The 21,076-nt window shown below is 29.5% G+C and overlaps 1 protein-coding gene across 1 annotated transcript in view; it reads left to right on the top strand.

Annotated features, from left to right (window-relative positions):
• The first annotated feature begins 1,147 nt into the window (after positions 1 to 1,147).
• LOC111034034 (lachesin-like) overlaps positions 1,148 to 21,076 on the top strand; it is a 127,224-nt gene continuing 107,295 nt past the window's right edge. The window contains exon 1 of the mRNA XM_022315054.1: positions 1,148 to 1,247. Coding sequence (XP_022170746.1) covers positions 1,175 to 1,247 — 73 coding nt within the window. The 5' untranslated portion in view covers positions 1,148 to 1,174. The remainder of the gene's footprint in view (positions 1,248 to 21,076) is intronic.

The raw sequence follows: 21,076 nt of genomic DNA, 5'->3' as shown, positions 1-21,076 counted from the left end.
TACTTTATAGTCGGCGTTGGTGACATTTTGTAGAGATCGATTGCGAATTCCGGTGATTCTAAAAATTAATCTTAGAGCGATTGCATTCGTCGTACCATTCATATAATAACTACAGGCAAACCAGAATTTATTTAACTTGGAAGGGCCGATCAGTGGCGAATACTTTTTAAGGAATAATATCAATCGTTTTTTATTACGTCAATAACTCGCACTTTTAATCAAAATTAATGCCTACTGTATAAGCATTCATTATTTTATTGTAATAATGTCTTAAAAGGGCTGCAGTGCAATTATATAATATTATAGCGAAGATAAGAACAAAATATTACGGTCAATTAAATATTAATAAGTAATAAGAAATTTCCATCAAAAATTAATACTTATCTAAAATACTATAAAAGTATGCTGACGGGCCAAGAGAAAAACGTAATAAAATATGTTTTGTTTTTCATTTTATATTACACAACCGTACATGTTTGGGTAAATTATGTGATAAGAAAAATGAAAATCTCTAAGTCACAGGTAGTTAAGTTTTATATCTGGAGTTTGAAGACGACCAAAGTTATGCAATTTATGTTATCATGAAAATCTCCCGATCAAATTCCTGTAAAAATAAATATGCTTATTTAAGAAAAATTTCAAAAGGGGGATGCAAAAGTGTAATCAAAAATGTCCTTACTTACCTGAACATTTAAAAGTCTTATCGATATTAGAATATTATACAATAATTAGAAGGGGTACGCTTAAATATTTTTTAAAAAGAAGACGAACTCCGCCTTTTCCCCGCATACCCCCTCAATTCAACCATTGAATTGCATAATATAGTATGATATAATATTCTTCTTTTCGCTGTCATAGGTACCCTTATTTTATAATAACCGTTGCTATTGTCGTCGATAGAAAATATAATAATACAAATAAAAAACGTCGACTTGGGAATTTGCACGCGGCGTCTCGCTTGTAGTATTATTACCTACGCCGAACGGACGGACGTCTCTCGCGCGCGGACCGCAGTAGGCGTGTCCCGACACGTTTTCGCGACTCAGACGTTCGACTGCGGCGCGTCCGCGGAAACCCGTGCCCGCGCGCTTGCGCACACCCACCGTCTGTTTTACCTGTAAACGCCGCCGCCGGTGTCAGCACGCGGTTGACGACAGTGTCGCGCGCGCCGACCATGCCGTACCACCGAATCGCGTGCATCGCGTTTGTAGCCGCCGCCGTCGCGATCGTCTCGCAAATGTCATCAGGTACGTCCCAAAGTTGTTGGGTACCCCCCACTTTATAAATTAAACATTTTTAATTATTATAGATATACGTTTAAGCGATCAATGATGTATCGGAGGGTGGGTGCAGACATTTTTCTTTTGGATTTTCCTCTGAAAACGTATATTATGTTCGTATTACGTATTATAATACGTCGTTGCGCACTATGCCAACAATTATTATATTTTTATCGGGTACGCATTGTAAGTAATATTATTTAGATGAATACAGCAGGCTTATTATAATTTATACGTATGAAATCCGAATACCACTTAGTCACTAATCGCTGTAACTCAAAAACTACGCAACGAACGAACTTGAAATTTGGGATAGAGGTTCTTCTCGTATTTTCAGCGTGCAATAAGAAAGGATTTTCAAAAATGTTGCGTTTTAGTGGAGTAATTAACAATTATATTTGAATTGTGCAGCACGGCTGCCCGCGGTCTTTTAGCCACCTGCAACTTATCATTTTTGTCTTTCATGTAGATAAGAATTGTTCCAAGAAGTTATAGGGATATATTGTAAATATGAAGAAAAAACTAAAATACTCACGGGCGAAGCCGGGTAATTCAGCTAGTAACATGCAATAAGACCGCATGGAAAAAAACGAACTGTTTGAGATGGAACGAAAAAAACAAAACAAAAAAAATCAAATATGATAGTATATTATTGTATACGCACACAACAATGTCATAATCGAGTTGTACACGGCGTCTTGTGCTCGTTTCGATTATCGTATACGACGTACGATTCGTATACCCATTGGCTATTACCTATACTTGTATTATTTGTACCAACTTACTTATAATAGTAGTATGAGGTCCACATGTAATATTATGAACTTGGCAAACGTTTTATAACTCAAATACCATTAAAATACTATTATAATATTATACGCATCACGCATGCATGATTATGTAAATAAAAAAACCGGCCAATCCTTGGTCTGAACCCGTCAGCTGCGTTTTTTTGTTTTGTTTTTTCAGTAAATGACATCGTATATTCTGTCGAAAACAACAGCAAATTCGTTTGAAAAAACAGAACAAAAAATGAAAGAAATTTATTTAATTAAAAACGTCTTGGCCGGTAGGAAAGTTCTTACATAGAAAATAGTATGTACAACGATACATGTTTAAACTTCTCCTCCCCGAACTATTACTCTGTTTCGGAGAACTAACATTTTTCATTGTTCAGAGAAACGGTTCAGTGTCAAGAAAGTAAACCGACAAGTGACTTATTAAAGTACATAAATTTAAGTTATTATGTTTTGCCATAATAATTAACGTTACTTTCATAAATCTTATTTTAAAAGTTGGACAATCTTAGAATATATTATATTATTAAACTAAGGCTTAATCACTATCATTTTGAAACCTTTGGAAGCATCCACACAAACAATATGATACACAATTTAGAACTATATATAATCATTCATATAATTTTTATTACTATTTTATAATGGTATTTAACTGTAGGACCGTTATACTTTTAAGTCAAAAACATTAATCAAATTTAGTTATAAGAATAATACACTCCATTATCCTACATATTATTAATTAGGTAGGTATATAATATAAATAACTATATCGGCCATTTTTTTTTCTACAATTCATTTTGAAAGGATTTTAGTTATTCATGGTAAATCATTTTGAGATATGAATCTGCTTCTTTAACTAGAATCTTACAACAGGTTGAAACAAATTTCATCTCAGGGATAATAGTTTGCTCCTAGGTACTTGCTTAAAATGCGTACAGTTGATTAATATTTAATTTTTTTAAATTTTTATTTGAAGATACTAGTATAAACTATGACAACTTGATATTTACAGTGAAATAAAATACCAAATATAATTATTAATACTTTCATTCTTAAGCTATATTATAAAGCTAGCTTCCAAAATAAAGTTAATCATCAATTTTATAGTTGAGCTGATTTAGTATTTAAAATAGGGTGAAAATTAAAAGGAATATTAAGAGATTTAAGTGTGTTGAATAGCATTCGTATTTTAACTTATAAAGCAGGAATTTTAAATGAAATATGAGGGAGGTGATAGATACATTCAATTAAATAAAGAATACAAAAAGGCGAATCGTTTTATCCAAGTTTGAAAGAGTGACTAGGTAGTAAGGAATGTCCTATACGGGTTAATAGTTAAATCCAAACAATGTTTGTTTTTTTATTTTAAATTAAGCCATCACATGCCAAAAATCCTGTATCCTTAAATGATTCAAGACAAATCGTTCGACTATTATCTGATATTGTAAGAATAGTGATAGAATATTGTAACGTAGATAATGTACAAATTTAAATATGTTATTTTTTTATCCATCTTTTTAATGACTTTTATTTTTAAAATACTTTATTTTATGAGTAAATACTAAATATATGCAATTGTTTGCTCCTATTTAAATGTATGTATTACATATTACAATTTAATTGTACCTTAAATCTATATAAATTTATATAGATTTTCAATTTACACCATATTATTTGAAAATGAAATAGTTTTGTGTAAATCTGTTTTGTAAAAATGAATTTAATTTTTAATTGCATTTCTTGAAAATTAAAACATTCTTTTAATTTAATAAAAAAAGAACATAGATACCAGTTAAAAATTAATTTCGTATTTTTTTATGTACAGAAAATACTTTGTACATTTTTAGTAGGTAATACAATATATTTTCTAACATACCTATCTATGTAACTCATTTATTATCTTATAAAAATTTGTTAAATATAATTGTACCTTTATATTACTATAAAATATTAAAATAAAAACAATTTTAAATTAAATTGAAATTTTTTAGGTTTTTTTTAAGAAGTTTCGAGATCATATGATGAAAGTCTGACGTGAACTACAATATGATTAACTTACTGTTTTTTTGAATATTATAGTGTCATAATATCATATATTATTACCTACAACAAATTTTTAATTTGAAAAATTGAGTAGTCAAATTGAGCATATTTATGCATAAAACTTACAAATTGAATGGTTAGGTTATGATATTTATTGGTTAGGGCATGACAGTAATTAAATTATCCACCATTAAAAGATTTAGCATAGAAAAACATATAAATTGTGAACATAAATAAACACTATTTAAAAATAGAATAACAATTAAGTATAATAAAATACGTTTTAACATAAAACAGCTTTTAAAGACTTTTTTCTGTGTAATCCATTCGTGTAGACCAAAAATATGCGGAATTAGGATACACTCGAATACCTCAATAATATGCCATAAAGCGATTAATTTCGTGTGTGATGAAAAATTGATGGATGATCTGCTTATAATTAAGGATGGTGAAAAATGTAATACCCCATGTGATTAAAATGAGTAGAAAAGAGTTTATGTGTGGTAAATTAAATGAATATTATATCGAATTCATTACTTATTGTAGTTTCATTTTTAAAATGCCATTAATATGGTATAGGTGCTATAATATATTATTTTATATAACTGCGATATAGGTAGATGGTACCATTTTGTTAACTAACATTTTTATAAACGTCGAAAATGTACATAAAATTAATTACTAACTCATTGTTTGACATAAATCAAAATCATTTTATGCGATTGATGTTAAGAGTATTGTGCGTAATGGTCACCATTGAATGTTGTTTGAAAAAAAATGTGTATATTATTTAAATGTGCATAAATTCATTATTATAAATATGTACGATTAAAATCCGAGTGAATGTAAAAAATAAATTTAATAAATTATTTTTGATAAACAGATTTTTATACACAAAAATATAATAATTAAATTGTATTAACTTAACCATGTACAGAATTCCTAGTGCACAATTAATTAGATATTCAAACATATTATTAACACTCGAGGACAGCTTAAGTTAAAATACCAACACATTTCAATACAACTTTTTACTAACAGCTGCCCAAAAGAGCCTTTGGGTTGTGTTAGGTTGGGTCAAGTTAGATTTATTTTATTAATCAAGATACATATTAAAACTTAAAATCGAATTCAGTTAAAGTAAATATAGAACGAATAAATTAGCATTTTTTTTACTGTTCTAGTTACACTGTAAAGAATATTATTTTAAAGGTATTGCCGGTATTGGTAGAAAAGTATAGGTTAAATTATTCAAAGTAATCGTTCAATCTCAATTTTAATATTTATTTAAAAATGTATGGAGTGTAATGTGGTACTATTGGTACTATATGAAGGGCTCCTTGCAACAACCAGATAAGTTCATATTTTTCAGGGTTCGTTATTTCATTTATAACTACAGAAAATAATTTACTGAATGTATGATAACTCGAAAGATTATAATCGGATTTTTATGGTTGGTATACCAATGTAAATAGGTATTTTTCAATGAAAATTCAATTTCGTAAATGTTGTGACTTGTTAGGCTGTCGCACGGACCCATTGATAATATGTTTCATTGTATTAAACAATTATAAATAGGTTTATAAAATAAGGTAAATAGAAAGAATAGTTAGAAAGTTCGTTTTGTTTCACCTTAAACTGTCATGATGTATTACTTTATGTTATGTTAGTAATAAAGTGTAGGTACTTAATTTTATTTACATTTTTTTAGTTAACAAATAAATACGAATTCATTAATTCGTACTGTTAATAAAAATCAATATTAGTAGGTATTAGTTTTTTTTTCTGTGAGTAAGTACCTACACATAATTTAATTAATTAAAAAATATTTATTGAATTATTCAAAAACCAACTGTCTGGGTTTTTATCGTAGTTGATTATGACCATAATCATAATAATAGTATACTTCAAAGAAGTAAAACGTTCATTTCAGTAGGTATGTTATAAAATTTAAGCAAACAAATTATGTATTTTTTATTCTGCACTATTCGGATACCAGACGAATTATTGTACCAATCAAGCTCTCAACGACGAGATTAAAGCATAAAAAAGTGTTATTTTTTTTTTTATTAAATGCTCGATACAAATGTTTGTGTGTGTATTATACGTCTGTTGTCGGCGAGGCAGTGTGTATGTATGCATTAAGTATTTAAGTATCTCATGCACGTATAGGTTAATATATGGTGACAGAAGCGCATAAAAATGGCAATTTCAGAGTGCGGTCGTAGACGCAGGCAATAACCGGCCTATTATAGGTGTAGCTTAAGTCGTTAAAATATTAGCATTTTATCTTCCGCACACGCATAATTGTTTTTGACCTACGACTGTAACAATTGGGAAAAAACAAAACCGTTTTCAACGTGTCTCTTCGCGCCGCCCCTCGCGTCTATACTCCGACGTTACAACGGCGGGTTTACGATCAAAAAAGAACCAACCCGTAAAAAAAACCGAACGCCAACGAAAAAACATTAAAAGTTCACTTTAACGGTCGACACTTACTGTAGCGATATTATAGGGGCCATTTTGTAACCAGGCAAGCTCGACTGAACTGACAAGTATTGACTAGAAAAAAATAAAATAAAAGCTGATACGACTATAATGAGAGGTTTTCAATTTTGATTTAGGCAGTGTGAATTTATTACGGACTATACAAGATTATTGTCTTTTATTATGAAATTATTATACGTCTGGCAGTTAAACTGTTTTTATTTTTTTTTTCAATTTATTGAGAAATCGGTTTATAACTTTTATATCTTGACAGTTATTTATACAAATTAAAACTAACATAGGTTTCAACTTTAACTCAGTTTCAGGTAGTGCACAAAAGATATTGTTCTAGTACATTCTAATACACGACACATCGTAGATAATAATGATGACAATATAATGAAATGATAAAAGGTGTTATTATTATGGCATGAAAATAAAAAACGGTGGAATGTTATTTAATGAGGCTGTTAATAAGAGTAGTTTTAGTGGGCTAATGATGGACTTAAGTTTTTCGAAGAATTCAGAGATTGTATTTCAGGTTGGACTGCGATGGCGATGCATTGTAATACTGTGATATTGGCGTATGATTGTTTATATTTTTGATTAGTGTTCGGAGTGGAGTCATTTTGTGGAATTACTGCTGCAAATAAGGTACAGGTGGAACAAATGTTGTACTTGATCGCTTCATGTTTTATGCGAGTTAAAATGAAAATGTTTTTGTAAAAGAGGCATCTATTACACGGGGCTGCATAAGGCCCCAAAAATATAGAGCGCACTTGGCGCGATCTGATAGCTGTTTCGTACAATCGCTCGAGAAACGACCCTTCCCGCATTTAACGCAACGTGGGAAGGGTGACAGTAATGCTTGGTGAGGTAGTGAGCCTGGCAATCAATGCACTTTGGAAGAAAGCATTTTTACTTCTGCAGTTCAATTTTTATTTTCGTGTGGAGCAGTAGATTCAAATATAGGATGTCATCGTTATTTATAATATTATCAGCGACTTGTTAAAAATAATAATATTTTTTATAATAATATGTACAATGATGGCAGTTAGCTTTAATTATTATTCTCAGCCTCCAAGCTCCAATAACTGAACACGTTTTTGTTCCCTCGTATAAGTTTATTTTGCGCTTTCCAGTTATATATTATTATAATTTAAAATAAAATGATAACCCTAGGTATTTTAATAGCAGTATGTCGCAAACCATTCATAATATATTTAAACAAGTATTAGTTATCCGATGTACAAACAAATGCAATTAAAAGAGATTTGATTTTGTTCAAATAATAATAATAATGAAAGTTGTATACGAAATAAACATAATGTACCGTAATTACTTTATTTATACTGTTTTTTTCAAATTACCTACCTAATGATATTTCAATAACATTTAATATATTAATTTAATTTACTTTGTCGGATCATAATATATTATGACAGACTACTGTTAAAATAGAGTTATGTATGTGTGGATGACGATGGCATAAAAATAACGATATTTTTAGTAGGTATTTTTTTTTTATTTGGGATTTAACACTAACGTTTTATATGTATGGGTACGGGTTAAAATAAAAGGTTTTTTAATATTAGCTTACGAAGTTAGTTTTTTAAAGAAAATATGTCTTACTTATGCATTTTTTTTTCTGTAATATACAAGACTTAAAACAGCTTTTAAATATTTTAATTCCTGGTATTTAGTAAATAAGTATTATGGAGTAGCCGTGTTTCAAATACTCGTAATTTTACTACTGCTGGGTTGGAATGGCTGTTAAGTAAAACATTCTAACCGTGTACCATTACGTGCTGCTAGCACGGCCGGTATGTTGACAAACATCTTGAAACTTTTGTCAAGAGGGTTAAAAGGGTGGTCATTTATATTTACCTTTTACAGTACTATTTGACTGTACAATTACCTTGTCGGGACATCTAAGGCCTTGATTACGCTATTTATGAAACACGTTCAATTGTTTTAACAATATTTTTAAATTGGCATTATTTAACGTAAATTTCTTGAAAAATCTATAAAGTGGTAAACATTAAATATCAGCCATTGTAATCTATCAAAGTGACTTTTATGTTATTATACAATTTATATTACAATTATTAATTATATTTTTGGACTATAAACTTGCATTGTATGATAAATGATAATAACAAAAGTAAGAGTAATAAGAATTATAATGATTTTATATATTATATAACTTAACCTAACTATCTTCTTTCTTCTGTTTGAATCGTGAAGCAGGTAGGGAAATATGGTATCCTATTGCTGCCTTACTGATCGCTTCATTTATTGAAAATTCAAAACAACAAAACAAGAACTAACGAAAAAGTGGAGTTACTATATAACGATATAGTAGTCATGTCAATAAGATAAGATTGGGGTCTATAACCACTTTGAGATTGACCATTCAGCCTACAATGATGAACTTAACTAATTTGAAAACTTCTTCTTGGCTGCATGGCCACAGCATCTCGCCTCGTTCTTTCCAGGGTCTACTTTTGATCCATTATTGACTCCACTATTGCCGAAAAGAGCGTCTTGTATCTGGAGGCACCCGTGAGGATTCTGTTCCGCTGGGTTGCGTCTGGAAGTAGCTCATCTTGTTTCGGCTGGCAAAGGAACTCCAGGACATCCTTTGGGTGGGCTTATCTGCCAAGAGACTGCTTTATCTCCCTTCTGGAGTCTTCCCATATAACCTTACTATCTGGTAAAAAGCTTATGCACGTTATATACGTTTTTTCAGGGTCGAACAATTCTTTTTTAGTTTTTTCATATTCACATAATTCTACTATAGTATATAAAATAATAATTTAATATTCATACGACAACAGTCGTCTTATGCACTTACAACATACAATTTTTGACACCTTTTAAAAAAAATTTTTTATTTATGTTAATGGTTTTAGGAATAAAAGTAATTCTACGAGTTGCTTAGTATTAATTGTTTGTATTATTGTAAAGCAAGAATTTGGATTTTAGTTAAAAGACAGTGGTATCCTAACAAATATTTGAATAACTTTAATTTAAAAAAATGATATTTTTAGATACCAGCTCGGAATGATTTGCTTTAATTCATAAGGAAACAACCTAGTTAAAAATGTAAGAATGTAAATCACCTATACAATATTGTATGATGTAAATGGGTGCTATTAAATTATTTTTGGTGTTGTTTTTAAAAAACTATCATAAACTCATTTGTAAATAAATCATTTTAAAAAACAATATAACATTATTTAAATGCTAATTAAAATAAAAATATTTTGATACGTTACCTCCTAATATATTATAGGTTCAGATTTTTAATTAAAAATTTAGTTTTAATTAAGGTGATTCGAAAAAAGCTGGATGAGTAATCGAGTTAAAATGACTGAACTAAATTTTAAGACCCTTTGATGAATATGGTTATAATTTTCATAATGTCCAAGTGAATAAAAATACGGAAAATACTGTAAAAAAGCCAGTTTGTAAGACAAAATAAGTTTTTAAAAATGCTTATAAAACTTCAAAGGATAAACATATTTTTTTACATGACTCAATGTTAATCATCGATATAATAAAGGGGTCTTTAAAATTTTTTTAAACTGAGAAAAAAATTGTAAAAGTTTGTTTCTTCATCAATATATTATTTAGGTACTTAATTACTTTTACTGAAAATTAAACGCCTAATTAAAACCTGTCGACATAAAACCGCTGTCAAATTAAAAAAAGAACAATTATTTTTAAATGTGTTCCAATTTGTTAAAATATTCGTAGATAGTAAATTTATCATAATATTATTTTTAATATTCAGATGCTAATAAGAATTAAAAAAACTTCATAAAAAAAAAAATACGAATTATAATGTAGCAAAATGTAGAACCTATATTTCATTAAGTGTGTAATTAAACTATTTATTAACACATATTTACTAGCTTTTAACCAAATTTATAGGTTAACACACCTAATTCATTCATATATAGTAACTATTTTTTTAAACCAAATATGAACTATAACAATGTCATTAAACAAAATGAAATATGGCTCAAAAGATCCTTCTGGATATAATTATTTGATTCATCTGTTTCTGTCAAATTATAATGAATTCTTTGACTTATAACATTGAATAACTAAAAACCCACTTGTTTTTTTAGTAATTTTCGACTAAAATATTAATCAGCTAAATATATATTTGAACACATTATTTGAATGTTGTTTTTTTTTTACTTGAAAATCTTAACTACCTATATTTGATATTTTTACTATTCATTTTTTTCACCGCCTTCTTATAAAACTAAATATTATATATATTTTACAGCATCCAGGGTTAGTTTAGGTTAGGTTAAACTATTTTATGTTTGTGAATCTGTATTTAGTATTTTTAAGAAAGATGCCTCCTAATCGATGTATTATCTTATTTGGCAGTGATGCGTTATTGGTGTCACAAACAATTTACTGCAGTTGTATTTAGCATACAAGTGAAACCATAGAAAAGTCTGATATGCGACACATGCACCGTAAGTCAAATCGTATTATGTGATTCAAGTTTTTTCGCAATGGATTTTAAACCAAATTGTTATGTCCTGCAAACGATTCAATTAAATTTGACATTCGTACAGAGAATATACATTTGTTTTACATTGATTAAAAAGCCGTCGAGTAGGTAACTGCTCTGCTGTGCAGTTGTAGGTTTCGAGTGTACATACTTATAGGGTAGGTCACTGCAATGGATGTACAAAATTTGAACTCAATTAGTACACATTGTATACGATGAAAAACGATTCTAAGTGCAGATCGCGGGTAGATAACAGTTTTTTCAAAAATAATATTATAATTTCAGCAAAATTGAAATTACCAAATATTTTTAAAAGTATTATACATTTTTACTCTTGAGTTTTGATCTCTCAAGTTTATATAGACCAGAAAAATCACTCGAAATGGAAATTCTAAGTATTTTTTACACTACAACTAACAAGTGTCTGTGGACTCATTACGGTGAATAGGTATTATATTTAAACCAAATAGTGTGTATTGTATCTCATTAGTAGAAATGCAGAATCCAACCTAACCCAAACACATAATTTTTGTCTTTAATGTGACTGAATACATGTTGAACATCGTTGAATGTACAATATACATATAGTATAATTGTATATTATTCTTCTGCGATGCTCCTACGTTATTGTTCAAAACTAATTTACAGATAATACCCGTGTTATGGTACATCTTAAAAGTATTTGAGTAGTAATAATATTTTGTTCGCCGTTGTTTTTGAGTTATGACAAAAATAAATTGAACGGACATTTTATGTGAAGAAACTTGTCTTACTGAATAATAATTAAAAAAATAAAACGTAAGTACCTTATACGAATACGTATTGACAATGTTTTATTAATACGTTTATATTTTATTTTATAACGATACAATATACGGAGTTTTGTTGTATTACTGCAATGATGGTTTGGTACCATTATATTTTATTTCAAAAGAATAATTTTACAATCTATACTAGATAATCACAATTATAAGCAAATATGATAATTATTTAATACTAGCTGATCCCGTGTACGTTGTAGCCTTTTCAAAATGGCAGCTCTGCAATACAAGACTCGCTACTGATAACGCGAGCAGTATATAACCAGGTTTTTAATCTGCGTTGAATTGCGGACCCCACTAGTACTCTATATTGTATGAATAATAATATGTTATTATTTTTTTATTTTTTTGACTGCTGACACGCCGATGAGCGTCTATGAGTGCAATTCAGCCACCTTGGTAGCCAATGTACGAAAATTCGATTTGATGCATGCTCATACATACCTGATCAGCCCCATTAGCCAATGATGGCAACCAATAAACCAAAAACAAAAAATACTAATTTCACCCAAATATATTTATACTTCTCCCATATACCCAAAAAATGTCTATCGTAAACCTCAAAATCCCTGTTCGAGAACCTCCCCGGGTTGCACATGCCTGGTCCAACTGTGGGTCTAAATCATCCAGGGAACCGCTAAAATACTCACAAAAAATATCAATATCGGCCCAGCCGTTTAGGCAGACATAACGCATTGAGGACAGACAGACTGCAGACAGACAGACATTCACACATACATGTAGATACAACAGAAATAACAAATAATAAATGAGGAGGGAGGCTATCCAGTGATAGAACCCTGCAGCTTGTTTCCTATACAAATTTGTATTTATTATCTTATAGTTTGAAATCATTTCAACGTAGTATGTTAAAATACATATTTTATTTAAACATTTAATAACGGTCAACCTTGAAAATAATAAACAAATGATAAAACGCAAATAACGCAAATAATAAACGGATAAAATCACAAGATAGTCAAAGTTTTTGTCACGTCATAATTATATATATATATATTTATATATAACTCGTACATTATATGTCTTGGATAAAATACACTATATTTTTACATTTTATTCATTCGTGTGTATTGTTATTCGTCCAGATAAGTTCTACTCCTACATAGATAACGAAACGAAAACTATACATTACTTGTGACTTTTAGACCGAACAAGATTGCTATAGTGGATCGAACCCTTAACAAGGCCGCAATAAAAATAAATCCATACAGGTAGATAGGCCAGTAGAAGAATAAAACAAAAAAAAAACATTCAGAAAAATAAAGACACAGTTTATAACGATAAGGACAAGACTCCTGGGATGCGTAAAACTATAGTATCACAGTTGATACAAAAATCTTCAGTTGTATCAATCCGGTAAAAATCCTCTATTCGCCAAATTAAATTGTTTTATTATTGAACCGTTGGCTATCCAAATCATGTCATATTTTTCAATTATTTTGTAAGACTATAAAAATTATGACTACAGTACAAATAATAATAATAATATATAATAGAATAATATTAAATCCAAATCCAAACTAAAGTAACAACATTTTAAGCATCGTGCGAATTTTCTCATAATGATCTACGATCAGTATACGCTTACACAACAATAATTATTATGTCATAGGTTAGTTTGGGTTAATGTGTCGGGCACGTGCTTCATCATCTTAATATTTCCCTGTACATTTCGCTGTTTGGAAAATAATATATTTATTTGAAAGTAATTCATTTTTCTGGATACGACGTAATCAATCTTGTCTTAATTTTATTTTGTCTGACGGTTTCCTACCATGACAAAATTAATGTTCGTCTACAGTGTCGTACTCTCATAACTAAACCTCAATTATATTTGTTTTATTTTTTCTTTGTAACTTAACTATTTTTACTGAAAAATGTGTACATTAAAATATGTGTGTTCTGACTGAGTTGACTGAAAATTATAATAAGTATTAGGCACGACGTTGATAATAACAATAATTACCATGGATTTATTTTGGATGGTTTATATCTTTCGTGCACCTACTTCTACAGCTATATTGGTATATTTTATGTCGGGCAATTTGTACGGCACAGACGACTATCACACGTTAACTATCATTACAGTGGCAAGTATATATATATTTAAAAAACTGACGACTATTAAGAATGACAATGGTTTTTCCAAGTACATAGATAGTGAAGCGTGTTTCATTACTTAATGTACAGCTTCGGAAGTGACTCCGTCAGAAATTTACTGGTTTGAAACCATAATGAGCTTATACATTTTTTTTGTTCAAGACCCGCTGTCTCAATATTATTTACTGAATGATTTTGAATACACGGAGCGTTTTGAAAACCATTATCGGGTGTCTTGTCCTTTTTATTGTCTTTCCGTAACGAAAATTAATAACTTGGACATTTAAAACTATGATGCCTACGTGTGCTTTCTTTTGGAATCTAAAATAATAAATAACAGCGTTAACAATGTAACTCGTAGTTTATCGAACGTCTAGTTGATCTCGGAAAATCGGAAATACCCAGAAACGCAGTAACCGGCCGGCTGCTCTAGTCGCAGGTCATACACTTTGATTTAACTAGTTCGCTGGAATACCATTGTAGTGGAAACGTTTGTTATCACTTTTTATTATCAGGTTGTAAATAGCTGGCGCGAAATGGTCTAGATGTTACTAATGCAGTCGTTTTATTTACTTTTCCATTTCTTGGACCGCCTTCAATTTACCATTTCATACTCTCTTATTTTTCACGTCTGCGAAATTAATACGTTTTTTTTCTTATCTTTGTCGTTACAAAAATCGACGGGGCGTATGTGCGACAATGAAATGGTCTTAATCCAATATAAGGAGTGAAGGGGGGGGGAATACAATGAGGGGAATGAGCGCAGGGGTATTATCGGGTATACCTATCGGAAAACTGAGCTCGTTATTTAATACGATTGAAAACGGTCCGGGAAATTCAGCAGGCGAGAATAGACTGCCTAAAAGATAATCGAAAAACGAATGGTCAACATTCGTTAAGCGGCACGGGGGATTTCGTAATTCGGTGTGATGTTATATTATTATGGTTGTCATATTTATTTTTACCGATGTTTGTTCCCTATCACTTGATAATTTATTATAGTATTTTTTCGGAATATTATAAAATAGGATTATTTCGATGGACTAGACTGCTAAAATATTATGATACCTAGGTAGTTAAAAACCAATTAAATTGTTCCATCAATCGTTTCATCTAATTTTAGGTAGAATGTTTATAAGTTTGGATACGTTTTAGTTTCAAGTAAGTACTCTATTTACCTATATGAAAACAGTTTAATAACTTAAAGATTTTATAATACATATTTATGGTAGGTACATCTATTGTATTATAAATTATAATAGTATGCATAACAATACTTAAAGAAGTAAAACTCACTCAAATAAATATATATATATGTTACAGTTAAAGTGTTGAATCAGTTCGTTTATGAAATAACTAGGTAATTTATAAAATAACTAAAACTTGTAGGTAATGTATATAATTTATACTTTAACTGGTTATTTTATACATTCCCTGGTATCACTTCGTTAATGTGTCAAATTGTAAATAACAAAATATAATAAATATAGTTCTAACATTTTCATCAATTTAATATAACAAAATCAGATAAGATTGACCTAACCTTTTATTTTTTATTTATTCGATACCTACCTACACATTATAATTACAAGAGTGTTATTACAACTATACTCTCGATCCCAGTTCACAGTTCAGTTCACAGTATGTTCAGAAAATTTGTTAGCTGTAGAAGTTCCAAATAAAAGTATTACATTAAGATCTGCGGCAACTGCGCAGTCACTGGGAACTGCCGGACTGGTCAGGGTTTTTTTAAGTGAACTTGTACCAAAACATGTGGCACGAAGCGATATGTTTGTAGAAAAAAAAAGTATTGTGCAACTCTAAATGCCATAATATCCTTACATGAACAAATATGAATAAATAATATAACTATAATTAATTCAGTAAAATAAAATATTTTAATATATAGGTACTTTAAATTTTAATGTATTTTATACTTTAACGGATATCAAACTGAAATTGTATATAATAACTAGATATTCTATGAAATAACTAGTTAAAGTACAATTTTCATTTATTGTTTCATACTTTAACTAACATTCGTAGGTAATTCATGAACTACCTAGTTATTTCATAAAATAACGGAATTCAACACATTAACTGTAACATATATACATATTTTCTATGTCAATGTCAAATAAGTTTCAAATTGAACATGCATCTTACAGCACCTGACTAATTTTTAAACTAACATGTTTTTAATATAGATAAAATTATTAATCAAAATTTATGTGGCATGATCATGTTAAATAGAATTTGTTTAAATGTTAAAATATAAAAACAATACTTTAACTTTAATAGTATGCAGTAAGAAATTTAAAACTAAAACATAGCAATAAATCATTTTAAAAATAAAATATTATCACAAGGAATATCAGTATTACACAGTGGTACACTACATCATAGTTATTATTGTTAATTAAAGAATACGTCAAAAGAAAATTTAGGTATTCAAAATGTAAAAATAAAAACATAATCTTTTACCATCCAATATAATTTTTTGTTTGGACTTAAGCTACTAATAATTCATATTGGCACAGTGTATAACACAGTACAGTATTTACAACGATAAAATAAATTTGTTCTCTTTATAATTATTATAATAAACATTAAATAATCTAATAGAACATGAACTTAGGTCATTAATCTATAAAATATTGTACAACTAAACATTGTTAATGTTAACTGAACGCCACCTGAATGCGTCTGAAAATCAACAACTTTCGGTCGTGCAATAGACATGTAATACAAAATCTTATGAAATACCACTTACGATTTTAATTTCATTTTTGTGTTGGATACGACTTGGACGGCATTGTTTTTAACTGCAATGAAACTCTTTTTTTTTTAATGATAAAACTATTGACTTTATATGAATTTTAATTTTGAGAGCTGTTCAAGTAAGTTACATTTTTTAAAATGTATAAATAAAACTAATTTGATAATTTAAAATAGTAACTTTTGATGCTTGACCATTGGTCTGATATAACTTTTAACAATGGAGAAAAAAAGACATAATTAATTATTTTGTATAAAAAAATTTCTTCTCTTTGTATAACTTACATACCTAGTTGATAACTTTATTATGGTTATGTGTTCATTATCATGAGTAAAAAATACTATTCAATATATTTAGGTCATTGGTCATTGGCAGATTCTAGTTTTGTTTCTCCAAATATTTTAGTATGATATTTGATTCTGTTAAATGTTTAATATTCCCTAATCAAATTTTAAAAGTCGTTCAACATTTGAAATTTCAAGAAATATTACGACAATAGGCATGGTTATGATTATTTATTGGTCCGATATGTGGATATTTGTTCGTTCAAACAAATTCAAAGAATGTTTTTTTAAAGCTTTACTGTTTGTTTCTTATAACCAATGAACATCGTTGTAAACCTTTTTATGGAATATTGTATAGTACCTATATGCATTTTTGGTTAGTAATAATAATATGATAAGTTCAATAAAATTAATTATAAAACGAATTAGAAAATAAATAAAAAAAACATTTTCTCTACCATATACTGTGGGGCCATTTAAATGAAATTCAAAGGAAAATGTCTTAACACATCCTGCAATATTGTTTAAATTATATGAATTATTTTTGCGATCAAGCGTTCGGTGTATTTTCACACGTTTTGCTCGATTTTAAATGACATAAACATTTTTACTATACTGTAATGAATGATAGCCTTTAGTCTTTGTGCCTAATAGTCAACAAGAATCTCATCATCGTATTTCTATTATCGCCTATATTACGTACATCATAGTATCGTACTGTATGGACAGTCACACGGACGTTTACACTACAATACAGACACCTGCGATTTCATGTCGTCGTCGTGTCTTTATGACTTTATCCAAATAAATCGTTACACCGGCTTGGACGGCAAGTGCTACCGTCCTCCGGCCATTTCTGGACACCGGCACACTCCCTCGAGATACCTGTACGTCGAGTTGATGGATATTCTCGAATGTCCATCGACTCGATTACCATTCCATACAGGACGTGTGATCAAAAATGGATTCGGGTCCTAACCCGACCTGACCTCGTGTAATTGTCTTTGCGTCGACGGATTTCCGGACTCGGCCGGTGCAGCGGAAAGGCGCGTCGCATACGGACGTGTCGGAACTGGGACAAAGGCTACAAAGTACAAGTCCCGACGGCAGTGACCACGGGGGGGGAGGGGAGGGGGGGACAGTTTGGCACTACCATAAACACAATTTTCGTCGATTAATAATCACTTGAACACAAAACGGTAGATGACAGGAATCCGTCGATGACGCCGCCTATCTGAGCGTCAAAACGTTGTTAACGGTACAATAACCATAGTGATGAGCTATAATAATAACAACATTATGAAGGCCTCGTGCACGCAAAACCGATCTACGGATTATACTACTCTCTCGCCGCCGTAAACCCTTTTCATTATTGGGTTTCGTATCGTTTCACATCGATTGTGGACTGGGCGCCCGACAAGCATACAAACATGGTCCATTGTGATTGAAACCTTTGTTTCTATTTTGTCAGCGCGCGTTTTAAAACTCCATTCCACTAGTATTTACCTAGCTATTATCGGCACTCATATTGTATGATATAAGCCTTCCAATCAAAGGACGCGACTCGAAAAACCGTAGACGGGTTTGTTTCAGCGTAACGCGATAAAAAATAAAATAAAATAAAACGAAATAAAACAGCGACCTATAAATTACACAGGTATAGTTGTTATGCCATGCGAGCATATGGCGTTATTAAAATTAAAAAAAAAAAATGTTGCCATCTCGTATAATAATAATTAATAGTGATCATCAATTTGATTTATTTTTTATTTTTATTTAGAGTGATTAATTGTAATACTAAACTCGAACCGTACAATGCATTTTAATCGGTTCACTTAAGTCTGTATACCTTTTGTGTAAAACGCGTTTGCAAAATTCGAATATATATCGGTTTACCATTCGCGTAGATTATTTAGTACTATTCCAACTCAACACACATTTATAGTAGTTTACTGTACATGTTTTATGCACTACAATATGTCTACATAATGCAGTCTGCAAACGCATGATGTAACGTACCAGTTCAGGAATCTTTAGGTCACCATAACTAATGTCTTAAATTTCGAAATGATTTTCATGATTTCGCAATTAAAAGTGAGATGTACACGACGAAAATCATTTAAACTCTAAATATGATAAATATTAAATTAAGAAGTGAGTGAAGGAGATTAAACGGAAAAACTTTCGGTTTCTAATATGTGTCCAGTTTCAAATATGGTGCGTCAATCTATGAGACACCGGAAGTAGTTATTTTTAAGCACTAAGTGTGCTATAAGATATTGGCACCCTTGAGATGTACACAAAAGGTGAAGTCATATAGTTATACATTTTTTTATTTTACAGATAATAATAAAAAGTTCAAAACTAAATATTATGATAAAATACAATTAATGTATATACTCCAGTATTTTTTTTTTTTGAGATAAAGGTTTTGACAGAAAAACAATTGCCAAGAAATAAAAAAATATTATACTGTTCTTAAAATCATGTGTCTAAGAATACGTTTAGTACTTATATAATATTCTAATGTGATACCCAGTGGTACTCGGTAATTTTTTATTTATTGTGACTCGATTTTTCTGGTTCTATTATCTGTTTCTGGAAAAAAGGTTTCATTCATCAACGTCAACATATCATCAAATAAAATATAACCAATAATAAATAAATACAATTGTACTATAATAATTGTTATTTTATTATGCAATTAAATTTAATGATTTTTATAAATAATTGTAAGTATATTTGTATAGTTGTTTTTATTATTATAACATGCCAGCAAGTACCCAAATTAAAAAAATAATATTTGACCTCTCCGAAATCCTACTGATCAAGTTGACCAATATATCATGCATGGTAACATCTTAAAATTATCTTTATCCTTTTATTGAGCCTTAAGATTAAATTTACTTTAGCTTAGTGCACTTATTTATTTATCGTTTTTTATTTTCCTGTATTTATTTTTATTTTTCTATAGTTACACCTGAAAATATACAATAATACCCACAAAGTCTGATTTTTAATTTAATTTTACAATCCAAATATTTTTCTAGCGTTAATCGATTTGATATAATAACCTTAGTAGTCAGATTTATATGCAAATAACAAATGTAATAGTACTGCAATATAATATAATACATGTATTTTAATGATTGATCAACAACTTATTATTTAGATTGATAGAATGCTTAAAAGTATGATCAATGTTAGAAATTATGAAATCACCTACATCTGATTTACAAAAATCATTTTTTGTTATTTTACCGGTTGCTTATAATTCAAAATGTTTAAAATGTAGAGTTGGAGTTTTTTTTTATCACAGGTATGGTAATGAATAATGTTACGAAATTTATTTTGAAATGAAACGATTATGTTTGTGTTATGTATCACTTACGAAGTTGCGGTTGAAGAATATTTTATATATTTGTAAGGATTTACCATCATAGATGGAGTTCGGTATAAATTTAGAAAAAAAAAACAAAAGAGGATTGATAAAAATAGTTTATTTATTTATATTCGATGCAGCAATTTAATATTTAATATTATAATACCTTTAAATGTGTGAACTAAAACTATCTTCAAATAATATAAATAAAAAGTTCAGGTGTGGACTTCGGCTTTGTCATAAATATTTTTCAATGTGATAGACACATACAAAAAGTGTGTAAGTAATATTTAATACGAAGTACGAATAATATTAAAATGGCAGTGTTTGAATAATTTATAAGTTATAACATACGTGGTTTTTATTATTATTATTATTATTATTATTATTATGTACTTTTAATCTATAAATACATTATTTTAATATAACACAGTAAAAAAAAAGGCGTGGATGAATAACATTTTTTCAAGGGGGTGAGGAGGAGGAGGAGGAGGAGGGGGGGTTAAAGTTCTTAATATTTGATGTAGATGTTAGAGTTA

This window comes from Myzus persicae, unplaced genomic scaffold (genome assembly GCF_001856785.1).
Source record: "Myzus persicae strain clone G006 unplaced genomic scaffold, MPER_G0061.0, whole genome shotgun sequence".
Taxonomy (NCBI): domain Eukaryota; kingdom Metazoa; phylum Arthropoda; class Insecta; order Hemiptera; family Aphididae; genus Myzus; species Myzus persicae.
This window is presented reverse-complemented; position numbering and strand designations above follow the sequence as displayed.